Genomic DNA, 24,626 nt, shown 5'->3' with positions numbered 1-24,626 from the left:
TCTCTCTCTCTCTTTCTCTCTCTGTCTCTCTCTCTCTCTCTCATCTCTCTCTTTCTCTCTCTCTCTCTTTATATAAATATATATATATATGTATGCATATATATATAATCTTTATAAGGACAGAATCTGGCAAGATGATTCCTAATATTTGCCTAAAACAAACAATTATTTGATTCTTTTAACATCTGGCTTGAAAGTTACATATTATAATAGCATCACTACATTAAAAATTGCCAACAGAGAAGATAAATTTAGCAATTAAAATTCAAAATGTTGGAAACAATGAAATGTTTTCTTTCCTTAAACAATTACATGTAAGCTATATTAGACATAAGGAACAAATGAGTATCTATAGGACAAACTGTCGTGTGAACAATGGAATGAATTCTAACAACTGTGGCTGGAGATTTATGCCAAATTATCTAAAACAAAAAGCCTCTGTCAGCTCAAAATCTGTCATATTTTAAGTGTGAAAATTCCCTTCTGCAACTGAACCAGCAGATTTTCTGTGTTTCATAAATTGTCGGGTTTGTTCCCTAACAGTAGTGATTTAGTGATGAAAAAAAGAAATAAAGAAGCAAGAAAAAACTGCTTAATTACAATTTGCAGATGTTTCTCCAAAGAGATAGAACAGGTTAATACTCCTGAAGCCATGTCTTTTCACAGGAATCTTTTATAAATTTGTTCATTTGTCCCTAACATTCTTCTCTTCAATGTTCTTAAGACTGTTGATCTTCCATTGTGATAAAGAGATTACATATAGATAGCTGCTGAATTTATGATCAGTTGAAAATTGCAAACCTTTTTTTTTCTCTCATTTGACTTTTTTTGGCAATATGACAAAACATATCAATTTTTAAACTCCTGAAATTACACTGTTTCCTTAATTCCAAGAATTGCTCAACTTCCCTTGGGATACCAGATTAATTTAATTAGTTTTATTGAACTGCCTAGTTGCTTTTATTGGCAAGTCCACTCACATGATGCCTTCCACAAATTTCTCATGGGGTTAACATTATCCCATCAGTCTATTCCTTAAGTTAAAATAAGCTTATTACAATTCAATGTGTTATTTTCTGTGGTACCTTTTTTTAACTGCTAAAATTCACATTTGCGAATATGCTTTCAAATCTGGCTTTAAAAACATTTTTTAAAGGAAGCAGGAGGAAAGACACTGGCAGAGGGATTGTGAACTCAAAACATGGCTCAATATTCAGCAGGGAATTAAATGACTGATAACAACAGCACAGAGAAGGTGGCTAGAGAGAGCCACCTGGTAGCCCCAAACTGGTCAGTCCGTTTCCAACTTCCTCTGCTAAGAAAACAGCCAGATGCAAACAAAGCAAAACATGGGTAAGGTTTGTCTCGGTCTGGCCCTAGATAGAAAACAATAGCAAAAAGGAACACAGCGAGGATTGTTATTCTGTTGGCTTTTTTTTTTAATAAGGGAAAGCTGTTTTTATGCTCTACTGAAATTCCCTTCCTGCTCTGAAATTGGTAAGAGGCCCAGCTGCTTTCTTATATTATTCTCTGTGGTGTTTTTCTATAGCAGATTTCAAATTTATTCTTCAGATTGAGAAAAGCTTCTCTTTGTATCCCACAGAAGTTTAAAGATATGTTTTTATGTTCAAACTCCAAACAGTTTGGGGTGCCCAAGTGAGACAGGTCAGTTTGAGATATGCTGTGAATAGAGCTAAATTTCAGCCACTTATTCAACATTCATCAAAGATTTGATTCCTGGTATGTACTAGGCTAGAGACCTAGGAAGTGATAAACACAAATAGTAGTCCTACTTTCAAGAAGATTGAGGAGGGGGAGAAAATACTGGGATAGAAAAATTGTTTATATTTTAAAGTGAGATGTGGGATGTGACCAACCTCATCATTAACTCCTTTCTCTCAAGTTTTCAAGTGAAAATATTTGAATTGCAAACTAAATTCCAATTTCAAGATTTTAAGCTCTTAGGAAAATGAGTAAAAAAATTCACTGGTTAAAAAAGTATTTTGAAATATCCCCAAAGCAAGTTCTTTACAGCCTAAATAAAGAAAAAGGTTGGACAATTACATAGTGATCTGAGAGAATGTAGATGGTCAATCACTAAAAAATAGGTATATCTAAATTTCTTGTCCCAAATTACATAGAAACTGCTCAACATTGACCTTGTTTTGACAGAGGAAACCTAGGTTCTAACATTGAAGCCAAAGGCCTTGCTATCCAGATACCATACTGCTGAAGCTTATGGATCATCAGGCCTTTCTATCACCAATCCTCTACTCCTGATTATGTTGTGTATGCTGTTTCCTCCTGTTAAGATAGAGGCTCATCTAACACCAAAACAGTCTTATTTTTGTATTTGTTATCTGTAGGTCTTAGCATGGTGCTCTATATTGGAAATGTAATAAATTCCTTTTCTTTTTCATTCATTCACCAAAACAGTTCCTTTAAGAAGGGAATAAAGCAGAAGCATATGGATTCAATCTTCTGCAGTCTATATTAGCTGTTTTTTAATAAAAGAAAAATTTAAATAAATTTTTAAATAAATTTAAAAATTTAAATAAAATTTTATTGACATAAATTTTTAAAATGTCAATAATCTGAAAATCCTAAATCCAAATCCAAAAACAAATCACTAGATAAAATAACTCATTTATGAATATTCAGACACACAATAATCAGATCAAAAATGAAATAATCCAAATGTTAAGTCCTGAAGAAAGTAATAGAGAGGAATTCTGTTTTTTAATAAGGATTTAATCTAAAAAAACAATAAAAGTCCTGAAAGCACAATATGCTTTAGTGAAAATCAGACCAACAAAACTACTGGAAATAAAATTACAGTTAAAAATCATGAAGTCTTGAACCCAAGCATAAGGAATTATATTCATGGTTATGAATATAGCAAGAAATGACAATGTGTAGATTGCATAGAAAGAATATTCCCCCCCCCAAAAAAAAGTAAAAAATCGGGCATCTTTGGGAAAAGCAGAATTTTTTAGAATCATAAGAATTGATACTGAAAAGCAAAGAATGGATAAATAATTTAAGGGCTAATCAGAGGGACACAATAGATTCATCTTCATTCCTGGAACCATTGACAGATAATCAGTAAGAAAGACAACTTTTCTAGGAGCTGACTTACATTATAGGCTGAAGCATGAAATCAGTACAACTGGCCTTTTTGTGAAGAATGAATTGAGAGATATTGAAGCGAATATAACTGATGCAACCCTTCATGGTCACCAGATGCAATAAAATGGGGTTGAAGAGGCTTAATGCCAGTTTCTAAGCCACTGATTTCCTGAATATACAATTTCTCTGTGTGAGATATATGACCAATAATTACAATTCAGAAAGGTGGTATGGATGCTTCCCAAATTGGATCATGTGGGAATTTTGGTATGGACTGAAATAAAAGTAAGTTTTCAGGATTTATAACAGTTGAGAATAGCCATTAAGCCACATTTGAATAAAGCAACATCAGTAGAGCGTTGCTCTTGAGAGAGCTATCTACATTAGCACAAAAAATAAATGAAAATTAGGTCAGAGAAAGTCATTGCCAATGAAGGCCTTTTATGACCTAATAATTAAAGGTCTCATATTTCCAGCAAAACTAAAGTTAATGGCTCTGTTTGATGTCAAAATTTCTGTATTTTTTGGTTCTATGCCCAAGTCTACGAGTTTGTTTTTAAAGAATAAATATAACAAAAAAAAAAAAACTTGAAAATGTTTAAATGATTTTTAAATTCTATTTTTCATTAAATCAATCATTTGAAGGGGCTTATGTTATATAGGGGAAGGCAACAAGGACATATGAAATCAATTACAAAGAAAATACAAGGTAATTTGGTGAGGCATTTGGTCACTTTCCCTGGTATCTGACTCCCTGTGATCCTTTTGGGATTTTCTTGGCAGAGTACTGGAATGGTGGTTTGCCATATCCTTCTCCAGCTCATTTTACAGGTGAGGAATCTGAGACAAAGAGGGCAAGGTGACTTGCATTGAGTTAACCACCTAGCTGCCTAGGGAAGCATTAATGCCTCACAAGGAAAGTCCTTAGGTAGGTGGGGATACTTTTAAGCTTGAAAGGAAACAACGGATTCATAGGGTGGTGTGTGTGTATGTGTGTGTGTGTGTGTGTGTCTGTGTGTGTGTGTCTGTGTGTCTATGTGTTGTCTGAGAGAGAGAGAGACAAACAGAGAGAGAGAGAGAGAGAGAGAGAGAGAGAGAGAGAGATATTGTGTGTGTGTGTGTGTGTGTGTGTGTGTGTGTGTGTGTGTATGTATGTGTGTGAGGAGGGGAAGCGGTATAAAAACTCAGAAATGGGAGATAACACCGTCATACCTGAAGAATAAGGAAGAGAGAATAATGGATAATAAGCCTGGAAGATGAGTTGAAGACAAGCCTTTAAAAACATCTTTAATGAAGTATGTCTACAAAGTAGTTAAAATGTAAAGTAATGAAACTCATTTATATTATATCCTTCATAACAATATTAGTGTTCTAATAATTATATACATTATTATAATTAAAAATATAATTCATAACAATAGAAACTTTTTTTTCAAGGTTTACAAAGTGTTTTCAACAACTTTGTAAAATAGGCCATACAAATATTCTAAAAATGAGTAATTCAGAAATAAGTAATCTTCATTACTAAATGACTGAATCCAGATTCGAACCCAAGCCTTCTGACTCTAAGTCTTGTATTCTTTCCACTACAAAGTCATCACCAATGAATGATACCAAATTCTACATCTTGATTTTCTAATACACACTTAAAGAAAGACCTGGTCACCAACTGGAAAACCAAAGACACTAAATGATGTTTTTGCCATTCAGAAATATTGAGTGAATCATCTTATTAAACAATTCATTCTGAGCTCAATATTTATTGTCAGCTTTACACAGTTCAGCAAGCCAGAAGTGCTAACTAATAAAAACTGCAAAAACTAGTTAAAATAAATCTACCATAGGTGAGAATTATATTACAATATTAACAGTTTCAGACTGGTTTCCAAGATTCCGAACCAGTAATGTGAATTTCTTTTAATAAAGCTATAGTTTAATTTTTTTTCTGGAAAATATTTTTAATAGGATTACTGACCCTTTTGACAATCTTGGAAAAAAATGAATCCCATGAGCATCCTGGCATATAAGTATTATAACAATAAATAGAACAGTCACTCTTTTTGAATTGAAATGGTAATAGACTTGGGAAACTAAAACTTACCAGAGAAATATGCAAACGTATGCAGGGTGATAACCACTTTCACACAAAACTGATTCTCCTGCATATCAGTGAGGCAACAGAACCCAGTAAGACAAATGAAGGGCTTGGGAAAATGAAAGAATAAGGTCTTTTGGAGCACTGACATCTGTGTCCTCCTCATGCAGATGGAATGTGAATTAGTTACCTTCAGAGGGGTCAATTATGTTGTTCGCTATCCAACCATTAGGTCCTATGCTTAAGAGCAGTGTAACTCTTCAGAAAATTTTTAAATGCTTTAGAAAAAAATGAAAGTTTACTGTTTAAGACATGTTTTTTACACTTACAACTCAGAAATACTTTGTGCATTAAGTGGATTTTTTTCAGGTCATTAGTTTATAATGTGAACTAGTGCCTTGGGATATATTAAAAGGAGAAAAAAAAACAAGCTACTGTGCATGGAAATGCAGTTTAGGTGATTTGTGAAATCATTTATTTAAGCTCAATTTTTGCAACAATTTACAGCGAGAATAAAGTCAATGTGGCAATAATGATATGCCATTTTTTACATATGCCATACATATGCACATATTCTTATTTGACATCAGAAATGTTCCCTAACCCATGTACAGTCAGTCAAGGGGGTCAGACAGCTTCTTCTCTAACCTTTAATTGTCTGTCCAAAAAAATCAAAATATTCATACTGAATCATTTCAAAGGAAAGCTTAATATATGTTTTTCACCAATAATAATATTTTAATTTGGTCTTTTCAACTTTTAGGTTTGTTGGCAGTTTGATGGACAATACAAAGTGAATTAGGTAAATGCATGTTTACAAAGTGCTTCGAGAGCCTCTATAAAGAGACAACATAAGACAGACCAAGAACTAGATTCAAATACTGGATCTTCATCATTGTGTTAAAATATAAAAGTATCACACTTCAATTTTACCTTTTGAAAGAGAAGTGTCCTCAGAGTCTTCCTTTTTCGGATCCCGGCCTTTAATAAAGTGATCCAGGGTTTCTGCAATTAACTGATCGTCATCCATGATCCCCACTCCCAACAACTGAACAGACACACCTATTTGAGCAGCCTCTTCATCTGTAATATAAAGAAAAAAGAAATAAATGAGCTCTAAGACCAAGGCACGCAATTACAGCCCTTCTGAAAATTGTCTGAATAAGGTATATGAAGAATTGTAGACTTAATAAGACAAAGGAGAAATGGAAAGAGTTGAGATAGCAGGGAAACTTAGAAATCAAGAAGTTATATACTCTCTAAGACTCCTTTGATAATTATCATATTCAAGTCATTAAACTTTTTTGTCTCTAATAATAACTGTCTGATTTACAAGAAGTTTATGAAACTATTTTAAATATTCTAAATAAGAAATTTGTAAAATTAGCACCAAGATTTATCATTAGAAAGCTTTATGATGTAAGTATAAAAAGTTTAGGTACTATATAATCTTTGTCCAAGGAACCTATGCAGTAGAAGGGGTAGGAGAAACTATCAGAAGGCAAACTCTTTCATGGCTCTGTGGGCAAATGGGCCTCAGGAATTAAGTGGATTGTTGGGGACCTAATATTTAAATATACAACACTAAGAGAAAGTAGGTATCATCATCTCTACTGTGTACTTTCCCTACCACTTTAGTATAATGGTCCCTCTATTTTTATACTTCACTATTAACTCTGAGATTTGATGGATATAAAGATTTTTTATTGTAAAGAAATAAAGTTAGAAGTCTTATCCAAAATGTTCCTTTGATAACTAAAAAAGTAAACAAATCTGTTAGGTATATGTGGTCCTATGTTCTTGGAATTTATAAAAAGAAAGCAAGGCAATATTCAAACTCTTAAATGCAAATGGTAGTTTGCAAAATGATGGTTATTCAACTAATATATGTGGCCTAATATTGAATTATTGTTATTATTCTTTATTAATATTTATAGCTCACAATTGTGTAGAATTTTAACTATCTCATTTGATCCTCTTAAAAGTTATGTAATATGTTTTTGTTTGTCCTTCATTTTCAAAAAGAACCAAAGATATTGTGGGGTGATTGATGTCTTCTTGACTTATGCATGATTTGGATTTAAGTGAGGCCAGAGTTACTGGAAATAGTCAGCCTCACTTTCTCTTCCTGAATCATTACCATCCAGTGGCAAAATAAAGGTCAAGATGACTAGCAATGGCCCCAGAATGCAGTGGAGGAGCCTGGTATCTTCAACATCTGACCAAGCTCTAACCACTCCCCAGCACCTGCACCAGCTGGCTTCCTGGCCATTATAACAAATTGTTCTCATGTGCCCATTCTACCAAAGGAAACCTTCACACGCTGGGGCAAGTGGGTTTGCTGGACTAATGGGCTTGAGGCCACTGCTTATCATCAACCTGGTTTATCCTGTGCACTTAAGACAGTTTACCAGGATACAGCAGCATGTGACAGTTGAGAGTGACAGGCAAATACCAAAGGTGGATAAGTTACCTTGAAAAGGGCTCAAGAAATCCTCTTACCAGAGGCATTAGTCTGTCCTTCTTGAATTTCATCCTTCCTCCTTGAATATCCCAAATAACTATGTAGATTCTATACATTTCATTATCCACTTTATAGAAAAGAAATCGAGAGCATAGAGACTTGACAAAGAGCTGTCCAAAGTTACAATGCTAATAAAAGTCAGTTTCAAATTCAGGCCTCTTCTACTTTTTCCACTATAATAATTTAAATGAAAAGACTTGATAGTAAGGAACAGGTCAATGATCTTTTTTTAAAGATAATTTTACAGGCATCTGTGTGTGGATATATACTATGAAGTATATATTACATGTAAAATTAGATTTCTCATCTAGTTATGTTATATACAATTAGACATATTTGTATATGAATTAGACATTTTATGTGCATATATGTGTATATGTGTGTATGACACACACATATATATATATATATGTAAAATTAAACACTACATTAGTAATGACTGGAAGAATTCTGAAATGTACAATATAGTAATCTGACACCTGTTACCAAAATTTGTTTGCTATAGTAATAATATTATAAAAAACACACACAAAAATGTCTAATAGCATCTGTCAATGAGACAGTCTTTAGTAGGATCAGAGAATTTGAAGAGCTGAAGGGATCTTAAAAATCACTAAATTCAATTTCCTCATTTTATAATTACAGAAACCAAAGCCTAGAGAGTAAACAAGACTAGACCAAAGTCACTTAGTAACTAGTATCTCTAAAAATATATATAACACAAAGTTCTATTACCTGGATCCACTGAATTTCCTCTTTCCACAAAAACAAATTGCTTCAAGAATTTCTGATGCAAGACAAGATTTCAATGATAAACTTTCTTTTGTTACATCAAGGGTAACAAGTATCAGAAAGAGGCAACTATCTTGCAATTTAAATTGACTCTCTGTGTCTCTTTGAGGATGTTTCAAGACCAATATTTTAAATATTTTTAAAAGATTCCTTCCAATTTTCAAACTGAAATCCATGTCATACATTTCTTGCAGATATTTCAGTGACACAAATAACAAATAATTAACAGGAATTAATTGCAAAATCCATTATAATCTATTATTTTATGCATGTAGTTATCACTGAGAGAGGGAGGAAGGGGCATTTATAACAATTTACTACCTTTTTAAGTTTTTTGGAATATCCAATTTCACAAATGCCATTATTCAAAATGTTTAACAAATATATATATAGATAGATAGATAGATATAGATATAGATATAGATATAGATATAGATATAGATATAGATATAGATATAGATATATAGATATATATCTGGAAATTCAGAACTTTCTTTAAATCTATTAAAAAAACAACCCAATGTTAAGAAAATCTCCAGAGACTGACAGAGCAAATAATCCTCTGCCAGACAGTGCAAGTGGTTTATGCAAATTGTGGTGGTTGTCTGGAGGAAGCAATGCTCTTTCAGGCACTATACATTTACTAGTGTTTTTAACCATAAGATATTTATCTGAGAAAAATGCTTTGCCCTGAGAATACCTTCTGGGGTCTTTTTGGTAGGGTTTTAAATTAAGATTTTGTAGCACACCATGTGATTAATATGTGTTAACATAAATATTATGTCAAACTTCCAGGAGTGGTGCCAAGATGGTGCAGAAGCATTAACCAAAATTCTCCCAACAGTGTCCTCCAAACAACTTTAAAATCACTCCTTAAATCAAATTCTGGAGTGGCAGAGTCCACAAAAAGTCAGAGTGAGATGTTTTTCCAGGCAAGACAACATAGGAGGATAGAAAGAGAGCTGAGACTGGCCATGTCAGGCCCGAGACCATGTGGTGGGACTAAGCCCAGGTGACAGAAACGCACAGCTTTCGGGAACTCTCCCGCCAAAAGGTAAAAAGACCCTTTTGCTGGTACTAGATTCAGACCTATGGCCTACACCCACTTTGGGGTCAGAGTTCCAGAATAGACAGAAAGTAAAAGTTCTGAGGGGCAGCATCCTTCCCAGCCACAAGGAAGCTAGGCCACAGAGAGGCCCTGTTACTGTGGAGGGAGGAGAGACCTGAGAAGCAATGCCAATTGCAATCCCAAGGAGCCCGGCCCTTCTTCAGGAAGGGCAAGTTGAACAAGGGAACAGGGACAATACCACCTGAAAGTATTGAAAACTTCCACACTCCAAAAACTAGATTGAAAATGCTTAAAGCTTAAGAATGAGGCCTTCTACTCCCACCCTCAACCCCCAGTCTAGAACAGAATACAATGTTAACATAAAATTCAAAATAAAGAAATGCAATGTGAATAGGAACAAAAAGAAAGAAAATAAAGAAGAATCTGACCATAACAAGCTAGTATGATGACACAAACTCAAAAGAAGTCAATTATGTCAAAATAGCTACAAGCCAAAGCATCAAAAAAAAAAAATTTTAATTGGATATAAGCCCAACAAAAATTCCTGGGAAGAAAACTGAAAGAAAAATTTTAAATCAAAAAAGAGTAGCAGAGGGAAAATTAGTTAAGAAAAGGAAGTGGAGGAAAAAAATTAGGAAAAGACAATTAACATTCTGGTATCACAAATGCTAAAGAAAATACCTTAAAAAGCAAAATAGGCCAAATGGAAAAAGAGACATAACCATCTAGTAATGAAAATAACTTAAAACTTTCTCACCTTCTTAATGTGGCTGGGATCCAGATTTGGCTTTGACCCTAACTCTATGACCAGAGCATATCTTTTGGAAGTAAGGCCTCAGAGATCTCAAAGGACTCTTCTAATTCTAACATTCTATGATTTTGAGATCTCCATGACCTATTTATTCCCAGAACTTGGAGAAATGGGGAATCCATCCCTTAGTTGTGTATTGAGAATTCAGCCTAGATTTTCATCTGGGCTTTGATACTTTTTTCCTCTGGTTCAAGGCTAATGTGATAATTTGCATAAACTACTTTGAAATCCCTGAGAAAGGGAGGGAAAACACTATGTAAAAACATACCTATTATTGATAAAATAAAAATGGCAATGCAAGCTTCAAAAAAAACTTATTTAAAAAAAAAAAAGAATAATTGACCAAATGGAAAAAAAAAACATACAAAAGTTCACAGAAGAAAACAATTCCTTAAAAATTAAAATTGGGCAAGTGAAGGTTAATGATTCCATAAGACATCAAGAAACAATAAAACAAAGTCAAATGGATGAAAAAAATAGAAGAAATGTGAACTATCCCATTGGAAAAACAGCTAACCTGGAAAATAGGTCCAGAAGAGATAATTTAAGAATTCTGGGGTTACCTGGAAACCATGATCAAAGATAGAGAGTAGATATCATATTTCAAGAAATAACCATGGATAACTGCCCCCAATCAAAAGATAAAATAGAAATTAAAGACTCCACAAATCACCAACTGAAAGATTACAAAATGAAAGCTCTTGGAAATATTATAGCCAAATTCCAGATCTCCCAGGTCAAAAAGAAAACACTTCTGGAAGCAAGGGGGAAAAAACAATCAAATACCATGGAGCCACAATAGGGATCACACAAGATTTAGCAACTACCATGTTAAAGGAGTAGAGGGTTTAGAATATGACATTTAGAACGGCAAAAGAGTTGTGATTACAACCAAGAATAATCAACCCAGCAGAGTTAAACCTCCAAGGAAAAAATGGATATTTAACAAATTAGAGGATTTTCAAATGTTCTTTATGAAAAGAGCAGAGCCAAATAGAAAAGATGATTTTCAAATACAAAATTCTAAAAAAACATAAAAAGGCAACCATGAAAGAGTAATGACAATGGATTCAAATAAGGTTAGACTGTGTACCTTTCTATACAGGAAAATGATATGTGTGTCTTCTAAGAACTTGATCATTTTTTAGCATTAGAAAAATTCTAAATTGAAAGAGAACACAGGAGTGAGTCAATTATATTAGAATGATATAAAAATGGATAAGCAAGAAAGAGAAATATCCTGTGAGCATGGAAAGGGAAAAGAATGAAGAGGCATACAAGAAAGAGTTTTTATAGTGAAAAGGAAAATGATGAATGGATGGAAGAGCAGGAAATGCTTGAATGAACCTCACTCACATTTAAACTGGTTCAAAAAGGGAGAAATTATATATAGATATAGATATATATGTATATACATATACATACACACACTCAACTGATAAGAGAACTCTATCTTACCCAGGGAAGTAAAATAAAAGAAGAGAGTCAGGGAAAGATGATAAAAGGGAGAACAGATAAAAGAAGGCAGTGGAAGTACTCTATCTTATTCTATCTTACTTAGGGGAAGTAAGAGGGGAAAGAAATAAGAGAAGAGAATCAGGGAAAGAGGATAAAAGGGAGAACAGATAAAAGAAGGTAGTGGAAGTACTCTATCTTATTCTATCTTACTTAGGGGAAGTAAGAGGGGAAAGAAATAAGAGAAGAGAGTCAGGGAAAGAGGATAAAAGGGAGAACAGATAAAAGAAGGTAGTGGTCAGAAGCAAAACTCACTTTAGGGGAAGGATAGGATAAAAAGAGAGGACAAGCAGAAGAAAATAGCATGAAATAATATACAGTTAATAATCATAACTGTGAATGTGAATAGGAAAAATTCACCCATAAAATGGAAGAAGAGGCGCTGAAGCAAATCTATTATGTTTTACCCAAATTTTAAAAGGCAGGGATAGTAATTATGATTTCAGACAAAGCAGAAGGAAAAAGAGAGAATTTAAGCAAGGAAACTACACCTTGCTAAAAGGAGCCAGAGATAATGAAGTAATATCAATACTAAACATAGATGCACCAAATAGCATAATATCCAAATTGGTTTTTTTTCTGGATTATAAGTCTTTTTATAAAGCCATTTTTAAACAAAACAAAAACATTTACAAAAGAAAAAAAATAAGTTGCTTCTTATATTCTGAAAAGGAAAAAAGGGGGGTCAGGGTAACAATGCTAACATGTTCAACAATTAAGGATTCTTTTTTTTTATTTGTTTTTTTTAGTACAAAATACAAGCAAACAGAGCTCAGAAGCAGGTACAAGGTCCTAGAAACCCTTTCAATAAAAGCAAAGCAGAGTTGCTTCTTTTTTTCTATGTAGATACATAGTATCCAAATTCTTAAAGGAAAAGTTGAGTAAATTACAAGAAGAAATGGACAGTAAAACTGTATTAGTGGGGCTCTTAACTTTTCACTTTTAAAGCTGGATAAATTTAATCATGGGAATAAAAAGGAATATACCATTTTCTCAGCTATAAATAGCACCTCCAAAAAATATCTGACCATGTATTAGAGCATACAAACCTCAGAACCAAATGCAGAAAAGCAGAAATATTAAACTCACCTTTTTCATACCGTAATGCAACAAATATTACATTTAATAAAGAGCCATGGAATCATAGATTAAAAGCTAATTGCAAACTAAGTAATCTAATCCTAAAGAATGAATGGATCAAAGCACTAATCGCAAAAACAATCATAATTTTATTACAAAGAATGGCAATGAGATAAATTCCAAAAATTGTGGAATGCAGACAAAGTAATCCTACAGGGGAAATGTATATCTCTAGTTAATCTACATCAATAAAGGAAAGAAAAGAGCAGATTAGTAAATTGGGCATGTATCCCCCCCAAAAAAAATTGAACGGGACAAATTTTAATTCCCAAATTTTAAAAAGATGAAAATCCTAAAAGCCAAATAAGAGATTAATAAAATTGAAAGTTTAAAAACCATTGAACTAATAAATAAAACCAGAAGCTGGTTTCATGGGGGGGGGGAAGAGATAATAAAATAGATAAACTCTTCATTAATTTGATTTTTTTAAAAGAAAGAAAACCAAATTACTAATATCAAAAATGAAAGGGGTGAATGCATTAACAAGTAAGATGAAACTAAAGCAATTCTTAAGAGTTATTTTACCCAATTATATGCCAGTAAAACTGACAATATAAGTGAAATGGATGCATATTTACACAAATATAAACTGCCCAGATTAACAAAAGAGAAAATAGAATACTTAAATAACCCTATCATAGAACAAGAAGTTGAACAAGCCATAATTGAGTTCCCTAATTAAAAATCCCCAGAACCAGATGGATTCACAAGTGAATTCTACCAAACATTTAAGAACCAATTAATCCATGAGTTATATAAACTATTTGAAAAAACAAGTAAAGGAGTTCCACCAAATTCCTTTTATGATATCTCTAATATGAGTTTGCTAGAGTAAAAGCAGAAAATCAAAACTACAGACCAATTTCCTAAATAAATATCAATACATTTTAAATAAAATTCTAGCAAAGAGATTGTAGCAAAATATCACAAAGATTATAAACTATGACTGGGTGAGAGTCATACCAGGATAACAGGATTAATTAAATATTGGTTAAAAAACCATCAGCATAACTGACCAAATCATTAACAACACAAATTATATGTAAATATTAGGTGCAGAAAAAGCCTTTCACAAAACACAACAGTCATTTCTATTAAAAATTACTAAAAGATATAATCACCGGACTCTTTCTTAAAAGTGATAAGTAGCATCTATTTAAAAACAAGAATAAGCAATATCTGTAATGGGGATGAACTTGAAGCCTTTCTAATAAGATCAAGAATGAAGCAAGGATGTCCATTATCACCATTATTATTCAATATTACAGTATAAATACTAGCTATAGAAATAGAACAAGAAAAAGAAATTGAAGTCATAAAAACAATGAGAAAATAAAACTATCATTTTTGTAAATAATATTTTACTTTTTACAATTACATGTTTTCAACATTCATTTTCATAAGATTTTGAGTTCCAAGTTTTTCTTCCTCTCTCCCTTCCCTCTCTTATCTCCAAGATGGCAAGCAATCAGAAAGAAGTTATACATGTACAATCATGGAAACCTATTTCCTCATTAGTCATGTTGGGAGAAAAAGAAACAGAAGAAAAAGGAAAAGCACAAAAAACCCCAACAAAGTGAACATCTTAAAGTATTCCATAGTGCTGTTATAAAAACATAATATATTTATCTATAATAGTGATTATATAAAATAATGATCATCATTATTATTTCTCCATGATTATTTCTAAAGAGAAAAACAACTACCTGAGATGATATTTATAAACAATGTGTACTCCCTGGAAGTAAATTACTAAAAGAACATGGGGACAATAAAAACTATTATAGACTCACTAAAGTCTTCCTGGAAACCCAATATTTTCCAAAGTTTTGCCAATACAGCACTAACTGTGGATCGTTTCGGTAAAGCTTCCAGTACAGGCCTAGCAATGAAATTTGGACAAGAGAAGCTGAACATGAAGAGGCTCATTAGCAGAAGACTGACTACCAAGTGGGGAATATTTTTGGCCACAGCAACCTATAAAACCGACAAAAATTACAAAATGGGTTTCAAACCTGTTCTTTCTTCTTTTTATTCCAAAGCAGCAATGACCAGAATGGCAGAAACTAGGAAATGGTTCCCAGAGCTTAAAATGATCATTTAAATAGTAGTATCCTGATTGTTTGTGATCTGCTTCCAACAACCAGAGCAATGACAAACTTCTGGGGAAACTGAGCCTCACAGACCTCAAATTGAACACCAATCCCTACCCTGAAGATACTGGAACAAAAATGCTACACAAGATAGGCCCGGCATTATCATTTATTTACAGATGAGGAAACTGAAGGACAGCAACTTGCCCCATGATGACAAAGCATTCTTTCCACCATATTACAATGTTCCAGGAGACACTAAGGATGGAAGAAAGCTTGGAATAAATGCAAACTACATCAGTGATGTCACAACCCCAACTATAAAATTGTCAATTATCATCATTAATTTCACTACAGATTGAATATCAGTATTCCAGCTATGAGGTCCTTACTTTCTACCTCTAACATATTTAAATTCAGATTCCCACTTATCATAAAAATGAAAATCATCTGGAGGGTCATATTTTCAAAAGAGAGTGCCAGAAACTTTGTGAAATTAAACCCCCTGGAGACTAGTCTCCTCTCAAAGTGCAAACTCCTTTTAACACCACAGGGTATTGTGTATCTGCATTAAAAAAGTTTTTAAAAGAAACGCATAACTTGAGGCTTATTGCTTCTGCTTAGAAGTAATAAATAATATGACATTTTCCTGAGATTTTAAAGGGGCTGTTAAAGCCCACTTTCTCAAATGTTGATGGTTCTAAGTTCAATAGGAATCTGTTGCTAGGATTAGAGATGCAAAAAGATATTATGAAAATAATTCACTTTGGCTAAGGAAATTTTAAGCAAGTAACCTCTGAAATTTTCGATGTGATTTACTTTTATTTTTTTCCAAGTGACCAAGCCCCAAGGAAATCAAATGCATTATAAATGGACTGACTAATTCAAATGGTAGTTAAGATTAGCATTAGTTCTGAGATGCAACTATCTAATGTTTATTATGTCTTTAGGGTTATACTGAAGATAAAGGGAGAGTCTCCTAATAATAAAATAGAATATTATGAGAAAGAAAGATCAGGAGGGGTCTTTATCAATTTATGACTCTATTAAGGAGTAATGATCTGCAAATTCCCCTATGATGAAAGTCAGTGAGATGTGCTTCCATTCTCAATTGCTCTAGCTTTCCAAACTAATCTAGATCACAAAATTCTTCAAACCAAAGGCCTTAAGAAATAAATACTAAAATTCAGGATAACACTGGTAGATTTTCAAGATCTTAACATTGAATAAACTTCAATGGAACATGCTATAAAACTTGATAATTTGGGCAACGAGGTGGTGCAATGGATCTGAAACTGGGAAGGCATCCTGAGTTCAAATCTGACATCAAACACTTACTAGCTATATGACTCTGGGCAAATACCTAATCCTATTGGACTCAGTTTCTTTATCTATAAAATGAGCCAGAAAAGGAATTGGCAAGCCACCATAGTATCTTTGCAAAAACAAAAACAAAAACAAAAACAAAAAAAAAAACAACCACCACCAAACAAACAAACAATTTAAAAAAAATGAGGCTATAAAGAGTCAAATGCAACTAAACAACAACTAACATTTAGGCCTTCTCAAACAAGCCCCAAGGTATGAAGTATTTGATTGATGCTGTTTATGGATCTCTTTTAAAAAGAATGTTCGTTATTATACATTTTAGGGTATGCACAAAATTCAGCTAAAAGGGAGATTCAAACCACCAACTTTAATGATAGCTGATGACTGTTGATGACTGGTGACATTCTCTTTATATATCTGACTGACAATAAGGAAAGCATATTCCTTCACTCTTCTGGGCTAATTCCCAGCAAAAGTAGAATTCACAGGAATTGAGTTTTCCTGTCTAATTGACCACCCTTTCTCAGATTCATTTGTTAGATCTTAATTCAACCAAGTCACATTCTCTATGAATAATTCCCCAAAGCACTGTCTTGGGCCCTCTTCTCTTTTCCCTCAGTCTCACCTGGAGATCTCATCAACTCCCTCGGGTGCCATTATCATCACTGTGGCTATGCTTCCCCAGCTACTTACCCAGACTGAATTTACACAAATCTTTATACTTGACTATCTCATTTTGGGAATCTCAAATCAGAATTCTCTACAGCATCTCAAACTCAACATGTCCAAAACAGAATTCATTCTTTTTTTTCCAATATTATTTTATTTTTCCAAATACAAGTTAATGATAGTTCTCAACATTTAACATTTTGTAAGACTATGTGTCCCAGATTTTTCTCCCTCTCTCCCTTAACTTCCACTTCCCCATGACAGCAAACAATCTGATACAGGTTAAATCTGTGCAAGGCCTTTAAACATATTTGAATATCTCTTATATTGTACAAGAAAAATCATACCAAAAGGGGAAAAACCATGAGAAGAAAAAGCAAACCAAAAAAAAAAAAAAAAGGGTGAAAATACTATGCTTCGATCTACATTCAGGCTCCATAGTACAGAACTCATTCTTTTCCCCAAAAAATCTCTTCCCAAATGCCCAATTACTATCACTAACCTCCCAATCACCTCAGCCCATAACCTCAATGAAGTCCTTAACTCATCACTCACTCACATATGCAATCCATTGGAAATGTTTCTACCTTCTCAGCACCTCTTACATGAACTATCTTTTCTCCACCCTCATTTATGCCTTCATCACCTCTCCCCCTAGACTTCCCTGTCATAAATCTCCTGCATTCCCATCCCCCCCAATCAGCTGCTCAAGCAATTTTCCTAATGTATAACTGACCAGGTCACTATACAACAAGCCATACAATAAGTTCTAGAAGCTTTCTGTTACCTCCAAGACCAAATATAAATGACTCTATTTGGCCTTTAAGTTTTTATAGTCCGTTCCCTTCCTATTTTTCACTTAATCAAATCAAGGTATACTGGCCTATTTGACATGACCCTCTATCTCCTGTGCCTTACACTGTCATCTATGCTTAGAATGTTCTCCTCCCTCCTCCTCACCTTAGCTTCTTACTGTACATCTTGCTTCAATGCTGTTCAAATTGTACCTTCTGCCTTTGTTGCCTCCCCCATTAGAATGTGATGGGCATCCTTAATCCATGTGGTTTTCCCTGTGGGATTTCTTTTAAGTGGCTGAGGGGCTCAATGAAGAAATCTTGTGCTATTCTGGGATTTGAGATAATTAGCCCAATGCCATCTGGAGGAGTAGTCTACAGGGAAACCCTCTTTCATTTGGATTCCACACTGGACATCCTCCTCAAAAGTATGTTTATCTGTTTTATGCCTTGCTTGATGTCCATAATTAGAAGATTGCTGAGATCTGCTAAGATTGTATCAATCAAGAAACCTCATACTATCTTCACATATACACGGGAGACAACTTGTTGGAAGAAGACCTTTAAAGATGCCTTCTTTTCTTTTTTATAATTTTTTAATAATAATTAGGAAGCAATAAATGGAAGGATTTTGTATCTGTGCCTTTCATTCAACTGTGTGACTGAGGACATAGTCGCTAAAAATGTTTACAAAAAGATTTGTCCAGCTTTTCTTTATTTCATCAAGAACACACTTTAGGGGCAGCTAGGTGGTGCAGTGGATAGAGCACCAGCCCTGAAGTCAGGAGGACCTGAGTTCAAATCTGCTCTCAGACACTTAATACTTCTTAGCTTCGAGACCCTGGGCAAGTCACATAATCCCAATTGCCTCAGGGGAAAAAAAGTATACACTCTAAAATTAAGTGGATCATTCTCATAAAGATATTATAAAAATGAGGAAAACAGGCAAATGAATTGTTATTAATAAAATCCTCTCAATCATCTTTTTTTTTAATGATACTATACTAGTTTCTCAATTTCTTATTTTCACATATCTTGAAAAACATATGATCCCTCAATGTGTTCAACACTGACCCTCCAGCGTGAAGGTTTTTCTGGGGTTCATCTGGCTTAGAGCAGCTACATTTCTCTTACAGTTGCCATTACAACTTCACAAAGCATATCAGGATCTAAGAAGGATGAAGCTCAAGTGTTTTTTTCACATAACAATGATGAAAAGTTTGTGAAAGGAATTCTTATAGAGCTATGCCATTTTCAACTATCTGCTGTCCTTCCAGTCCTAATTCTTCAGATAATCTGGCTTAGTGAAGTCTACTACCTACCTTTTCACAAACTTGTTCTGCTCCTTCACTGTTGTTTTGTTCTTGTGAGGTAATATTACACAAAATTTTCTCTCACTCTTTTCCCTAACATTTTGCAAAATAGCTTCTATTATTCTATACCAACATTGCCCTCGATTCCCTTATTTCTCTTCTCATTAAAATCAAGTGTTTGCCAACAGAAGCAGTTGTTGGCTTCTCCAGTGTCCTCACTATGGCAATGACTTAAGTAATGGAAATAATCATGGTCCATGCCAACATCTTTTGCTTTTTATCTGTTTCCCATCATGAATGAATCAGGTTGGCACTGTTGCAATTGGATGGCTTTATTCCTTCAAATTGAGCTGAGTGTACACAGGCAGCTGATATGAGAATAACACAACAGTGACTGATTATTAGTGGTCTATTAAAATAAAGTCAATTTTATTTGTGTATATGTTCAGTGCTCAGCATGTCCACTTCTTAAATAAAGCATCCATGATATATGTGTAATTGGTCTACAGACCTTTAGCCTCTTTCATTTCTTAATCTCAAACTATATTTTCCAATTATTCCTTACAATCTTTTGCATCAAGATTTCTAAAAATCAATGTATACTCCCAGATAGGCAGCTAGGTGACCCAATGAATAGAATATCACGTCTGAAGTCAGTAAGTACTGAGGCCTTCTTTTAGCATCGTCATATCTATTCTTACTTTAGGGCAATTAGGTAGCACAGAGTGTGGAAGACTGAGCTGGAGTCAGGACCACCTTCCTGGGCTTGACCTCAGACAGATTAGCTTGGTGGCCTTGGTTCCTTAACTTGTGTTTACCTCAATTTCCTCAGCTACAAAATGAGAATCATCATAGCAGTTACTTCATAGGGTTGTTGTAAAGCTCCAGTGAGATAAGTACTTAGCACAGCGTTTGGCACATAGTAGCTCTTCAATAAATGCCTGTTCTCTTTTTCATCTTTCTTTTATGACAATCTGTTTATATCATGAACACAGCAAGGTGAAATAAAGTTTTTCCATGAAATGATATCTCTTGTGGAGTTTTGGTATAAAATGGAAGCAACCTGGCCAACTCTTTTAATTCTTTTTACAAAAAGAATTTGTGAATCATCCACCTATATAACCTCCTTATGTTTTCTGGTTTCATTTACAAAAATAATGTCAAAACTGATAGGATTTGATTCCTGTAATAGCATGTTGACATTGGTAGATGGGCAAGGATGCATTTTTAGAATACTCGAAATTATTTTTTCCCTCCCAGCTCACACATTCTATATTCTAGGCAAAGTAGTAAGTAGTACAGTCAGCATTTGAACCCAGATCAGCTCTCCCTTATTTGAAATTCTGGGCTCTTTCCACCATACCAGTGTGTCTTTGTGCTGTTTCCCCTCCAGAAATATTAAGGAACTGCTTTTGTTTTTCCTCTCAAATGTCTAGCCTAGTGGTTAGTGTATATTCAGCACTAATTTAAAAAATGTTTTTTTTTTGTTTTTTTTTTTTTGTATTGAGATGGTGTTTGCAGATGGCCTGGTGCTTTCTTTCTCCCTAGACATTCTACCACAATCACTGCAGAAAAAGAACGTGGCCATGGAGAGTTGGGGGTGACTCTGTTTTCCCTTGTGTGACATGTCCCCATGACCAGTGATTCTCATGAGCTTGTCCATCCTCTAGAGATGAGCCTCTCTAGGTCTGCCCAGGCTAGCCTGTCAGTAGCAAACAGATCACACTTCTGCTTTTTTCGTCTGGTAGAACCTGACAGCTTTGTGAACCACCAGGAAAGCTTCAGAGGTTGTAGGATCAGCTCCATACTATGAGGAGGAAATGGAGCTAAGAGTAAAAGCTAAGAGCTATGCTTTTCGAGAGTTGGCTTCCCCTAACAGAAAACTCCCAAGTAGAGTCCAAATAAAATACAAGCTTCCCATTGATAGTGAGATGCTCCAAATGCTCCTCCTGTCTATAGATTACATTGTACTGATTATGTTAGGCTGCAGATACCAAAAAGTCTCCCACTCAAAGTTCTTGGTCATTCAAAAGGGATTGACCCAATACTCTACATGGGGAAAAATAGTAGGTAAAGAATATGTAATGCACAAATATTGATATTCCATTTTTGACTAGGCAGTCCATTGAGTTAGTAAAATACTACATTTATCTTGGACAAAGAAAGCAGAGGGACAGTGAACTGAGCAGAGAAATGACAAAGAGGAGGAGGGGAGGCTATATCTGGGAAACTAAAGAGAGCTTTCAATGATGTCCCTGCTGTTTCCTAACACAAAAGCTCATCCTTTTAACATCAACATTCTCCAAGCCATATTATCATCATTATGAAACATGGTGCTGCCATGAAATACTACAGTCACTTAAGAATTAAAGTCATCAGGCACATGGTGAGCTTAAGTATGCTTCAGTTTATTACAATAATGATTTACATGTCAGAAGTGACATAAAAGACATCATAAAGAAAATATACACAATGCAGAGTAGAAGTGGGTCAGTCGTATAACATGGGCAAGCAATAATGGACAGACAATCTGAGTGCAACATTGGTGCCCACGAACTACTGAAAAGCACTTTTAGGATATTAACCTGGAAGGACCTTTTGAATAACTGTAAAGGTCCTAAAATGCACTTGCAAAACTATAAATAATGCCTCACGATATAAGTAAAACTTTTCTAAATGAATACAGATGCTATTTCATAGTATTACTGAATTCCTAGAAGCTTTTTGGCCTTATACTTTCTTAATGAATAGTTATAGTACAATGACTATCATGTGGTAAGGAAGGGCTGTGGGAAAAAAAATTTTCACATTAAAAAGGGTCTTTACACCTGAAAATATTAGCAATTAGAGCTATGTAGACAAACATCCTTCATACTGGATAGCTTTTCCATAGGAGACTCATAAACAACCATGGATATGAAATAGCACAGGATGTTTGGATGACCTGAGGCCTGACCTAGCAGAGGAGGACCACATCAAAGTGAAAAATCTCCAACACTTTTCAGTTGTGTCCCACTCTCCATGACACTTTTGGAGTTTTCTTCACAAAGATCAGAGAGTGATTTGCTATTTCCTCCTCCGGTGCATTAAAGCAAACAGGGTGGAGCCACATTTGAACTCAAGGAGATAAGTCTGACTCCAGTCTAGCATTTTATCTTCTGTGCCACCTAGCTACCCTGAAGTAAGAATAGGTGCAGCAAATTGTGCGGAAAGATCAGAACCTGTTCTCAAAAGGGTGATAAGCTATGTAATTATTTAGCAAGGCTTCAGTATAATAACAAGGTTGCTTGGATAATCTTTTTTGTGACTATATAAATCAGACCAAGATTATATTAAAAGAAAAGCCAAAAAACTATAAAAGAAGAGATATAAAAAGATAAAATTAGAAGAAAAAATGACACAGATCAGTGACAAAACAAAACCAACTCTGCAGGCAAAGTAATATGGACCTCAAATTATCCTAAATTTTATATAATAATAATTTGCATTAATATGGTACTTTACAAAGTACTTGTCTCAAAACAAACCTATGAGATAGGTGGAGAAATTATCATTTATTATGGTTGTTCTTGTTTTACAAAAGAGAAAGTTAAGAGGCTGGGAAATTAAGAGGTACTGGGCACATAACTAAGTACCAGTAGCAGAATCTGACCTCAGCTTTCTCAATTCTATATCCAGCTTTCTTTCAGTGTCCTCTGCTGCTTCTGTATATAGTAAAGAGTTCAAGTTTGCTCATTTTTATCCTTCAGAAAGCTCTGGGGAATGAAAAGAAAGCTAGCCTATAAAGTTATATGGCTAAACAAAAACTTTCTTATTGAAAAATGTGCTTTCCTTTCCTGCTCACCCATCCAAATAATAATAATTAAGTTTCTTGAGGCTATCATTCATTAAGTCTTACTGATCATCAGCAGATTGGATAAAATCAATTTTATTTCAAACAAAAAACAAAAAAAAACAGTCTTCCTCCCAGCTGTTTAAACCACACCAGAAATGTCTGCATTGAATCACCAAGTTAGGTCAGCTGAATATTAGTGTGATTTCAATTACACAGTTATTAATTCCATTAAACAAAGAAAAATAGTTAAGCACTCGAGATTCCTCTTTTTAAAAATTCTCTTGAGTCCAAGGAACCTGAATTATGTGCTTATAAAACAAAATCTTGTAAAAATCCATTATCTTTTAATTAAGTAGATTAAAATATTTGAACTTTTGAAATACCAGAGATATGTGTAATCTGCATCAAATAAACCTACAACATCCCCAGCCAAAACTCCCCCTTAGCAAATTCAGATATCAACACTCCATCAAGTGACATATATTCTGCATTCAGTCCACAGTATACACATTTCATTCACATTTAAACTTATCTTGGTGGCAAAAGGAAAAAGCTTCTTTCATTCTTAGGACTTAGTGTTTGGAGGACTTAAAAGCACTCTGGACCAGGCTTAGCTCAGTAGAACCATGATCCATCAATCTCCAAAACATCACCATCTGCCACTCTTCTGCAGAAGGGCTGAGCAGGGAGTGTGAATGGAAGCTTAAACTGCAGAGCAGAGTTAGGGCTGTTCCAGAGTCTCCAACTTCCATCACCCATCAAATGCCTAGCAAAGCAGGCGGCACTGACCAAGAATACACAAAAGGAGATTTTTAGAGCTTCTTAAGGTGAACCCCAATCAATTCAGTTTCAAGAAGTGAATTTTGGAGAAAGTATTCTCTCAAATCCCATTGGACTTTTTTTAGTAATAGGGACTGAGGCCTAATGCCCAAGAACGTAAATTTTAGAGATGTATGCTTTCTGAAAGAAAAGAAATATTCAAATCAAGTGGCTGTTTTTTAACCAGGGAGTAGGAATGCTTTGTAGGAATTCCTTTGGTTTATCCAAATGCCTACTGAGGGATCATTTCAGAAAGGCTGTGCTTTTTAAATCTCCCTGAAAAGAATGGTTTGATTATCTCCTATCAATAGCAAATGAGCTATTAAAAATACGAAGACAACTTCAGTCCCAAGGAGTTGAGGTGAAAAAAGAGCCCTCTGAAGCCCTCCAAAATCTCCTCCAGAAAACTATCTCAGAACCCAAATAGGAGCTGGGGAGCACTTTAGCTGCCAAGCAGGAGATGTCTGTCATTGGAGTGGAAAGAGAGCAGCAGGCAGCTAGACTCACAGCAGGGGGCTCTAAGCCTGGGGCAATACCCCAGAAAGATCTTACCCTCCTGAAAGTCATGGGTCCCCTAGGCAAGTGACCAATCTATGCAGGGCTGCAAAGTCCCAAATCAGCGACCTCACCCCCAGCACGAGTCACCAGGACCCCAATGTTAACCAGTAGTAAAGCCCTACCTTAGGGCAGGCCAAAAGC

At 34.6% G+C, this 24,626-nt stretch overlaps 1 protein-coding gene across 1 annotated transcript in view; it reads right to left on the bottom strand.

Annotated features, from left to right (window-relative positions):
• IFTAP (intraflagellar transport associated protein) overlaps nucleotides 1-24,626 on the bottom strand; it is an 80,783-nt gene that overhangs the window by 38,522 nt on the left and 17,635 nt on the right. The window contains exon 3 of the mRNA XM_074272718.1: nucleotides 6,158-6,307. Within this exon, the coding sequence (XP_074128819.1) occupies nucleotides 6,158-6,254 (97 nt within the window). The 5' untranslated portion in view covers nucleotides 6,255-6,307. The remainder of the gene's footprint in view (nucleotides 1-6,157; nucleotides 6,308-24,626) is intronic.

This window comes from Sminthopsis crassicaudata, chromosome 6 (assembly GCF_048593235.1).
Source record: "Sminthopsis crassicaudata isolate SCR6 chromosome 6, ASM4859323v1, whole genome shotgun sequence".
Lineage (NCBI taxonomy): Eukaryota > Metazoa > Chordata > Mammalia > Dasyuromorphia > Dasyuridae > Sminthopsis > Sminthopsis crassicaudata.
This window is presented reverse-complemented; position numbering and strand designations above follow the sequence as displayed.